Genomic DNA, 11,042 nt, shown 5'->3' with positions numbered 1-11,042 from the left:
TGATTTCCCTTCCATAAACCAAACAAGGCCAAGAGTGGCAGATTCCAAGGAGGAATTTCTGAGACGACACTGATCTTCGTTTTAGGGTTTTGCTTAACTGAACTAATTTTCTTTATTTATTATTTTGGCAAAGCAACTAATTTTCTTTGTTATAGTGGCAAATTCCAAGGATGGTTATCCAATGGAGTAATGGTTACACGGCAAGGTTTCTAACTGGAGAGAATCTTGCGTGGGGCAGCCGCACGGCCACGTGGTGGGGCGGACCAATCATTGTCCAGCAGTGAGGTGTTTTGGGTATTGCACTTTAGGGAGCAGAGACAGTTTCGAAAAAGAGAGAAAATGTCTTTTATTCTAATTAGTTGGCCCTAAAGCCACGTGGTGAGGAAACCCTTACCTAAGAATTTCTCTTCTATAACTGGCACTGTTATACTACTCGATTTGCAACAAACCAAGCCAAACCACTTTGTTGACATTTGACTCCTCCTTCTTTCACCATCTGAACTCACCGTGAAACCTTCTGACTCACCCCTGCAACTTCCACACGCGTCACCACCTCACTGAACAAAGATCCACGAGCCTCGCTGCCGACTCCACACGTGCCCCTCCCGGCGTGGCACTAGCAGAAATCGACGGCGGAAATAGCCACCCTCGCCTAGTGAGGACAACTGACGGCCCGCGGTGAGGCAGTGACGTAAGGTGACAACTTGACTCGGGTGCGACGTCGCCTGTGGGGCCTTTGGATCCGGGGAGATTGTGATGTCCAGCGCAATGCTGAGTCACCCCTGACAAATCGACGCGGGCCCCAACGGAGATTTTAGTATTATGCTTTTGTCATGTTGATAAATATAAAGCAAAGAGAGTTTTTAAGTTTTTCAGGGAAGGACTCGAGACCTCCGAATTCCCAGGGAAGGACTCTCCGGCCGATTATAAATACCAACCCCTCAAAATGCCACCACACCCCCAAACTCCTTCTTACCCCAGATTTCGTTTCTTGGTCTCTTTATTCTTCTGGGATCGAAGTTTTGATTGTTCAAGATGACCATCCTCATTGAGCAGCAGGAGCACCAACCTGAGTTTGGTATACGTTACATGACATTCTCTTCATGCATTTTACTTTCTTTTAGTTTTTCAATATCTTGAGGATTCATCTGGGATTGTTTGGTAAGATGCAAACTGTTGCAGGATATTTGTGGGTTCTAGTGGAATGAGAATATATTGCTGGTATGATGAATTAATCCTCTGTTTTTCTGTGTTGTAATTACAGGAGTTGAAGGTGGAGGAGGGAAGGAGGTTGTTGTGGATCAAAAGGAATTGGTCTTGGATGGTGGATTTTTGGTGCCGCATACCAACTCCTTTGGACAAACTTTTAGGTTATTATGCCTCTTTGCATAGTGTCATTTTTGGTTCATAATTTTACGTTTTCATGTTGCCGCATAACTGAGTTTATATAAAGATCTGATGTAAGCTGCAATCAGATCTAAGCTGCAAAATCCTTTTTAAGTTTTTGCAGTTTTTGTTTTAACCACTATGCTATAAACTCTTTTTAATAGGGACTGAATCTGACCCCTGTGTTAATGATTGAACCTATACCGACAAAAATACCTTGCAATATGTATGAGGCTGTGTTAGAAGTACAAGACAAAATAGGAAATATGACACAAATGGAAAGCTGTGGGATGCCTAGAACTGAAGCAATTTTAACAAAGTGGTCAGTTTGGAAGAGAGCGTGACTTTTGGGGTAAAACTAATGAAAACTGGACACTGTATGTTGGGTCAAAACATTGCAAACTCTAGTTTATCAGAAACTATTGTGTAACATGAGTTTGCATAGAAGGACTTCAATTTGAGATTTTGCTTTTACTTTCTCATCTACTACTTGCATAAATCAATAGATATTTATTTTTGTCATCTAGTGATAATATATGGGCATGGGTTCTTATCAGGTGGCACAAATTTCTAGCAATAAAAAAAAAAATTCTTGCTAGAGGTCAAGGCTCTCTGTCCTCCTCTATGCATCATTTTCATTATAATACAACAAGTCAGGTGTACGGATGAGCCTCTCAGCTTGGCTGCATTCCAAAATCCTTCAAAAAAAAAAAAAAATTCATATTCTAGTAATGTCATTTTCCTTGAAAGAGTCAGATCAGGGTTGCAGAAAAGCAAAAGCATAATGAACATGGGCTTTATGGAAGCCCAATAACCCAGTTGGGTCATGTCCACTTTTTATGTCCCTTGATTCTGTGTCTCATGATTACAAAAATCTGTTCTCTTGGGCTCCCGTCTTTGACTAAGCTCACTGTTGTTTACATATCTGTGAAGTTCAGTACTTCGTTCTTTCCTCTCTATTTAATCATCTATTAAATTTAGTCTAATAATTTTTAATGGTTTGCAAAATAGGGATTATGATGCAGAAGGTGAGAGGCAACCAAGTGTGGAGAAATTCTACAAGATCAATCACATTAACCAGACTTATGACTTCGTAAGTGATTCAATTTCCCTTGCTATTCATTGTAGTGACACCATTTTTATTTCCTATGTTTGTGAAAGTATTAAGCTAATAGCAAACATATACACAAAATGTAATATAGGTCCAGCGAATGAGAAAAGAGTACAGAAAATTGAACAGGGTGGAGATGAGCATATGGGAATGCTGTGAACTTCTCAATGAGGTTGTAGACGAGAGTGATCCAGACTTGGACGAACCTCAAATTGAGCACTTATTGCAAACAGCTGAAGCCATTAGAAAGGACTATCCCAATGAAGATTGGCTACACTTGACTGGCCTTATCCATGGTATTAATAACTTCACTATGTATTATTTGATACTCTGTTTCGCCTTCATATAAAGTGAAAAGCTTATTTGATCACTCATGATTTATCTCAGATCTTGGGAAGGTGCTTCTTCTTCCTTGCTTTGGGGAGCTTCCTCAATGGGCTGTTGTAGGTAATTGCTAAATAGCATCAAATTCCACTATATTAAGAAACTTTCATATATTTTCCAACTGCAGAATCATTCATCATGATTCTTGTAACAGGTGACACTTTCCCAGTTGGTTGTGCTTTTGACGAGTCCATTGTTCACCACAAGGTACTTCTATTATAAATTTACTTTGCATTAATTATTCCGGAAATGCATGTATATATAATTCAATTGAATGATATTGTTATTGCAGTATTTCAAGGAGAATCCCGACTACAACAATCCGGCTTACAACACTAAACATGGAGTTTACTCTGAGAAATGTGGACTCAACAACGTATTGATGTCATGGGGGCATGATGACTACATGTATCTGGTATACATACAAACCTCAGATCATGTAACACTTTCGCTCTTTGTTAATTATCACCATTAAATCGTTAATGGAAAATATATGGTATTTTCAGGTGGCCAAAGAAAATAAGACCACTCTACCTTCAGCAGCTCTTTTCGTCATTAGATACCACTCATTCTATGGTAATGTTATATAATAGAGAAGTATAATAAGTTCACCAGAAAACTTAACCCTCATCCTCATTAACTAATTGTGAAGAAAATTTTGGTATGATTATGCAGCTTTACACAGGGCAGGAGCCTACAAGCACTTGATGAATGAAGAGGATGTCGAAAACTTGAAATGGCTTCATGTATTCAAGTATGAACTATGAATCTACATCTTTCTCTTCATATCGAATTCCTATTGATTTACCTTTTTTCAGTTTCTCAATTAATCCAAGTTCTTAACCCTGCTCGTATTTTTTTTTTTTTTTTTCTGTGTAGCAAGTATGACCTTTACAGCAAGAGCAAGGTTCGGGTTGATGTTGAGAAGGTGAAGCCGTACTATCTCTCTCTCATTGAAAAGGTAAGCACTAAGCACGATCTGAATTCATTTCTTTCACAATCCTCTTCGTGTTTTTCTTAAATTAATTACTAATTTAATTGACTTGAATTGTATTGGTTGCAGTACTTCCCAGCTGCCAAGCTAAGATGGTGAACTTCATGAGGAATGGATATGAGCAACTAGCTACAAAAAAATAGATGACATTTGGAGTTGTAGTTGCTTGTCTTTATTGTTTTTATAAAGCTCTTATGTATAATCTTTTATGTATGATGTATTTTAAATATTGTGGATTGCTTCAATAAAATGCCATTTTGATGATAGTATCTCCTGATGAAACTGTCTGTAACAACTTAACAATCCTCTTTTCATTATTCTTCTTGGGTAAATTCAAGTTCATTTAGATTTTAAATTGAAGGGCTAAAAATGATTGGATAAACATCCGATAAACACCAGTTTAAGCAAAGAAGCATCTCACCAAAAAGAAGGGAGGAAAATGAAGCATCCGATAAACATATGGGACATAGCCTCTCAATTCTTTTGTCAATTTAGGCGGCTTGGCCTAATATCGTAGCTCTGTTCTCTTTAGTCAATTTAGGCACATCCCTCAATTTCCTCCCTTCTATTTAAGGAGTTGACAAGTCAACTATGATCTTTGGGAAAATTGGATGAGCCTCAAGCTTCAATGGTGCTAAAGTCAACTTAACTATATCGTTAAATGACGAAAACAATTTGATTAGAATTCAATTCGTGACAATTATAAGCTATTTAGTTTGTTAAAGATATATGAAATCTATAAAATAAATCGATGAATAATATGTTGTAAATTAATGGTGAACAGTTGAAGAAGAAGAAGAAGATCTAGAATGTCAAAGTATACATGTTGCCGCAAAGTGGAAAATCAACCTTCCCATTCAAACAACGCCTTCGACCCGTCCCCTTTCATTCAAACAATGACCTATATATCTATGTCCTGGCTTGGTCTATTATCCTTACCATCACAGCAAGTTTGCTAGCAAGAATTTGTTATACAAGAAATGTCAGGGGGTTCTATGAGGTCTGCTCTGGTGACTCTGTTCATCTTCGCAATGGTTCTGTCTCCGATTACAACATCCGAGGCTGCACGGTTCACGTTTCTAGGTAATTCCCAGATACCATTTACATTATAGCAATGCACAAGTTTGTGTTTTATCTTAGGGAATGTTGATCTTGAATTTGTTTGTTTTGCAGATACAACTCCCATATGTCCTGCTTGTGTTTGCTGCGCACCTGCACCACGGGGCTCTTGCTGCGATTGTTGTGCTACACCGATTGAAACTCAGTCCGAGCAAGGGTCTCCATGAGACGGCAAATTTGCATAAATTATGAATAAGAGTAGTATATGTGTATATATGGGGTTCATGTGGTGTTGAAGCAAAAATAATCACCATTTGTATGTAGAAAGTTGAGACATGGGTTTATAGCTCCTTGGGAGACTATGTTCTATCAAGGTTTTGATGTTTATAGTGATCCCATGAGATTATTAATTGTATTCTCTTTAGGTTTAAAGTATTGACAAACAAAATTTGAACTTGAGACCTCCTTCAATCTTATAAAGAGAAATATCACTATATTGTTGTAAATAATTATGGCTAATATCATGTAAATAGATGGAGAGTCATATATGTCTTTCACTATAGATTATTGATTGATAGGATTGTGAATAGGAGTAATTGACGTTACTATTAAACGTTGCCTATTTGTATACATCATGTACTCCTATATAAACCCCCTCATGGTGAGATGAATACACACATTCTATTCTCTACGTCTAAACTCTCTCTCTCTCAAATTCTTTTACTATAGTTTTACAACACGTTATCAGCACGAATAGTTCTACCATTGAGACAAGATTGAGGATCATCAACCAAAGCCCTAGCCAGGAAAAAACCCCCCCCTGCCGCAGCCTCCCTGCTGCCCCTGCCGCAGCCTTCCTGCAGCCCCCACTGCCCCTGCAGCATCGTCGCACGCCTGCTGCCCCTGCAGCACAGCAGCACGCTAGTTCCTGTGCAGATCAGCCTGTTTTCACGCCCCGAAACCTCTTGATCGTGACCTCAGATCAAAATCTTTCCTTCATCAAAGTTGTTCGTCTCTGCCTCTTCTATATGACCTCCAAATTTCAGCCTCATTGGAGTCGTTTTGAGACCTGTACACCATTCGAAGTGGGAGCTGTTCAGAAGAGGTGAATAACTCTTGGATTGGCTGAGAAGACAACCTTCTCAGTTCTGCACACATAAGCTGAAGATTCATCCGTCCTTCATCAAGTAATGTTTTCCAAAATCTAATTTTATATTCATATTTATTGAGTCTATTGATTGAACATGAAAAATCCTCCATGATGCATGAACCCTAAATTCTGATTGTTTTATTTGGAATATATACTAAATTCTGATTGTTTTATTTGGAATATATATACATGTTCATGTTTTGGATTGTTTCTTTGGAAAAGAAAAAAATTAGGATACTTTGGCTGTAGCTATTTCTAGCACTGTCCAATAAAGTCTGCTATTTCTAGGATTCGAACCCAGCCACAGTGTGTACCAGCCCAGCATGTTGTCCACTGTGCCATTATGGCCAATTAGTAATTATCACCACCATTTAATATTAATACTGCCAGAAGCAGATTCAACTCCAATTAATTGGTGATTGATCAACCCGTGATTTGATTTTGATTGATTTTATCCAAAGCAATTACCATAGTAATTTATGCTCATTACCACAATCACTTCATTATCACATTGAGACAATTCTGAATTATTGCGTGAATTATGATAGAAGAATTATGGGCTTAATTTTTGGTTTCACAAATTTGAATTATGCCGTTATAATTCCTTATGCTAGAAGCATTTGTCAATTTATTACCTATACGAAATGCCAGAAGCATTAATGGGGTTTGAACCCAATTCCTTAGGTACATAATCGCTGCATTAATTTATTTACGTTATGATTTAATAACATATATTGAATTTAATTATGTTATAATTGTGAATATTAAATGAGGCTGAGTCAGAAGCTCAAATCAAGCCCAAAGTCACAACAACAAATCTGAGCCAGAAGCTCAAGCCCAAGTTGCAAGACCAGAACAGAAGCTCACCACATGTTGCCATGACAAAAGTTATGAATCTTCTCAAACTAGGCTCATCCAGTTGGATGCGATGTCTAGGCAAGGTTCAGATGAGGCCGTGTACTTAAGAGAGCCTCGCTCCACCTAAACCTCATCTTTCCTTACCTGGTCGTATTCAATTGGAGTTACCGAAAGGGTTGAGTAATAATTTTTCATTCCTTGGCAGACCAGTTTGAGCCCAGCAGGCCCACTCTCCCTCAACAGGACCTAGCAGCCCAGCAGGTCTCACACACCATTTGACTTACGCATGAAAGCCCGGGTCACAAGCCCGCAGACTAAGCCCGATAGACTTCACTATCAAGCCCACTCCTTCTTTGGTCCAGCAGAATCAAAAATAAAAGGAAAAATGATTTGATATTGTAAACAGATTCACCATATCTAATATGTAATTAATTGCCAGAAGCATTTATTCACATAATTGTGTGATAATTAATATGTTATAGCATGCAATTAATATCTCAATTGATTTGTGATTTCCATTTATCCAATTTGTGAGATATTATTTTAATTTGCCCTATTCAATATTATTGAGTTACTTGTCTAAATTTTCGCACTAGAATATATGTGTAGAAAATGCAGGTACCTAATGAACTAGAAGTTCTAAATAACCAGTAGTTCATACATAAATCGAACTTGTAGTTTCGATAATGCCATTTAAGAAACTTGAAGTTTCATTCATAAATTCACCACACATGATAAAACCAGTAGATTTTACATGTCTAATCTGATTTTTCATGCCATGTTATAGAACTTGAAGTTCTCATTACTTGCTTATGGATGATATTACCCAAAGCACTAATATTATTTGTTCCTTTCCTGTAAGAAATGTCAAATCTCAACATGTTTGACTTTGTTGCTTTGGAGGTCTCCAGAAGAAACTATCTAAAGTGAACTCAAGATGTGAAAATTCATCTGACTGCAAAGAAGATGAGATCAACAATCAATGCTAACAATGTTGTCATTGAGGCTTTTAATATGAGTGCCATAATTTTCAAAAAAATGAAACATATGGAGAAAACACTCCAAGTTGAGTATCAGATGAAGATGATACACAGACTCTTTCGTTCGCTCTGGAAGAGCACTTTCACCATCAGATGACCATTTTCTTGCATGAAGCAAGACATGATTGGCAGAACGAAATTAGCCCATATGACCGTTTGCCACTTGGCCAAAGCCCAAGAGGCCCACGTGGTAGAAACCATGATGCCATAACTCAGCAAGCCCGAGTTGAAAGGAACACTGGTCCGGCCTGTCGCCACCAGAATCAGCATGATCTTTATTATCGATGTGGAGGAATTGACTGCTGGTCCCGCACCTGTTGTACGATAACCGAAGCAGTAGATGAGTATTACGCCGATCACGGAACTCGAAATACCAACTTTATTGAAGAGTTATTTTCTATCGATTCCGCACTAGAGATCATGGATTTACAGGCAGTTACTGAACATACCGAGAATTAGAACTCGAAGACATGGGTATAATTGGCCCCTTGTGCCATATCTATTTCATCTTAATGAATGAAACATTTTTGGATTTTGGTGATTTATGTTTTCAATTATTTTGGATTATAGAAATGTGGTTATGTTCGAATATATTTAATTCAATAAATATATTTATACATGTGATCCATTGAATTAAATAAATGAATAGGCATATTCTGTGGGGAAGTTTGTTGTCTGGTTAAAAGTGCTATTACGCACACCATACTCCCAGATCGGAGATGTTTTTCAAACTTATTGTCTATTCATACCTCTGTGACAACCGTATCAGGCCAATCCAACCTGATAGAGGGTTATGGCAAAACCCACTGTATGTTGTCCAATGGTACTGAACCTACCATTAATGAGGCCTTATAATCTCTACATTCCAGAAGAATGTTATTGAGTATTAAGGATATTTGAACCAACGGTTATCACGTTGAAACCACTGAGAAAAATGAGTGTAATATCTTTGCATAACCTCCAAGTGTGTGGCCAGAAGCGTACATGGGAGAAAATTGAAATCTGTTAGCTAGAAGCTAACTAATTCAAGCAACTACTTGCTATGGCATGACCGTTTGGGACACCCAGGTCAAAGTATGATGCACCGTATCCTCAACTCATCGCAGGTGCATCCCCTTCTGAATAAGGGTCTTGTATATAATGACACACTATGCCATACTCGTTAAGAATATTTAATACTAGACCATCATATGCAAAGACTAGTACATACACCACTATTTTTCTGCACAGAATGCAAGGGAAATTTGTGGACATATCCAACCACCATGTGGACCAGTTAAATATTAATGGTTTTGGTTGATGTATCGACAAAGTGATCACATGTTACACTATTGTCCATAAGAAAACACTGCTTTTGCTAAACTCTCACCCAAATCATGAAATTGAGAGTTGACCACTCGGATTATCCCATAAAGTCCATAAGACTTGATAATACTGGAGAGTTTACATCAAAATCTTTCGATGATTATTGCATATCCCTTGGGATTGAGGCTGAACATATAGTTCCCTATGTTCACACCCAAGATGGTCTCGCAAATAGAATCTTGGTAATGCGCACCAAGCTTCTAATTTCTGCATCGGGCTATGCAATCTTGCATGCAGCTATGTTGGTCCCGTTGAGGCCCACTGCTACCAACCTTACTCCGCGTTACAGCTGGTGACTGGGTACGAACCTGATGTTTTGCACTTACGCGCATTTGGGTATGCAGTCCTCCTGCCAATTGTGCCGTCACAACATACAACGTTGGGTCCTCAACAAAGGATGGGCATACATGTCGATTATGAGTCCCATCCATTATGTGCTCTTTAGAGCCCTTGACATGCGATCTCTTTACCGCTAGATTTGCGGATTAATTGTCACTTTGATGAGACAGTCTTCCCGCCGTTAGGGGGAGATAAGAACGTCACCGTTCCTGATGAACAGCGTGAATTAACATGGAATGTCCCCACAATGTCTCATCTTGATCCCCAGACTGCATGAAAATAGTGAATTGCGGACAATTCTAGATCTATAGAGTATAGAATACAATATGCCAGACACTTTCTCTGATCTAGCAGAAGTGATGAGATCATATATACCTGCTGCAAATGTGCCTGCAAGGATAGAAGTCCCTGTAGGATGTGTAGTCCCAGATGGACGAGGTACGACCATGGCGGCTAACCAGTCATATGTCCCTGCCCAGAAGCAAGGTACACCATCAGGTTCGAAGGATTCTTATCCCCAGAAGAGGGTAAACTTGGCACAAACGAATCCTCTTGACATCGCAATCTCATCTCATGAGATAAATCCGGATTATGGGTCTGTCCTAGAAGAGACGATGTTGGGGGACGCTCCAACATTTGAACCCACTCCCGAGAATAGAGAAATCTCGGTAAAATTGTGAGATTTGAAATTGAAATGAGATTATCATCGATGATATGTTTATATTTGCAGTGGCCACCAAAACTATAATATGCGATGACCTCGAACCCTGCTTTGTTGATCAATATCAACGAAGAGACGATTGGCCAAAAAGGAAATAAGGAATCCAGGTCAAATTTGTCACGCCCCGGATTTTGAATGATAAATTCAAATCCGAAACCTGAATAATTACAATTACAAAAAAACCAAATCTCGAAACTTCGAGTTCATTATTACAATTCACTCTCACAATATATTATAAAGCTCAAATGAGCATAACACACCTCACAACTTACAATTGTTGTAAAACTCTAACAATTGCTCTAACCGCACGATCACCGTCCTGGTTCTCCTGTCCTGTAGGATTACCCGCTACACAATTTGAATAGTGTACCGGGAGTTGCAACAACACAAAACCCGGTAAGCTTTTTACAGCCAGTATGAGTAAACAAGAAAGAACTGTTGATTTATTAGATTTCAAGACTACCACAAACCCACGTTACTTTCTCACTCTCATATATATATATAGACACTTATGAGTTACTCTCAATTTAGCTCATAAGATCACTCACTCTCATATATATATGTAGACACTTATGAGTTACTCTCAATTTAGCTCATAAGATCCCTCACTCTCATATATATATATAGACACTTAT

At 38.5% G+C, this 11,042-nt stretch overlaps 1 protein-coding gene and 1 long non-coding RNA gene across 2 annotated transcripts; both read left to right on the top strand.

Annotated features, from left to right (window-relative positions):
• Positions 1-851: 851 nt before the first annotated feature.
• Positions 852-4,148, top strand: LOC133740393 (inositol oxygenase 1-like). The gene is made up of 11 exons (XM_062168343.1): positions 852-1,078; positions 1,265-1,370; positions 2,398-2,479; positions 2,589-2,793; positions 2,885-2,944; positions 3,036-3,088; positions 3,174-3,296; positions 3,388-3,457; positions 3,557-3,635; positions 3,761-3,842; positions 3,945-4,148. The coding sequence occupies exons 1-11, from the start codon at positions 1,036-1,038 to the stop codon at positions 3,972-3,974; spliced, it is 933 nt and encodes a 310-aa protein (XP_062024327.1). The 5' UTR covers positions 852-1,035; the 3' UTR covers positions 3,975-4,148.
• A 482-nt stretch (positions 4,149-4,630) lies between these two features.
• LOC133740389 (uncharacterized) lies at positions 4,631-5,443 on the top strand. Its single transcript, XR_009861187.1, has 2 exons — positions 4,631-4,958; positions 5,049-5,443. It is a non-coding gene; the product is annotated as an uncharacterized LOC133740389 (long non-coding RNA).
• The last annotated feature ends 5,599 nt before the right edge of the window (positions 5,444-11,042 follow it).

This window comes from Rosa rugosa, chromosome 1 (assembly GCF_958449725.1).
Source record: "Rosa rugosa chromosome 1, drRosRugo1.1, whole genome shotgun sequence".
Lineage (NCBI taxonomy): Eukaryota > Viridiplantae > Streptophyta > Magnoliopsida > Rosales > Rosaceae > Rosa > Rosa rugosa.
Note: the sequence above shows the minus strand (reverse complement) of the source record. Positions and strands in the feature narration are given on the sequence as shown.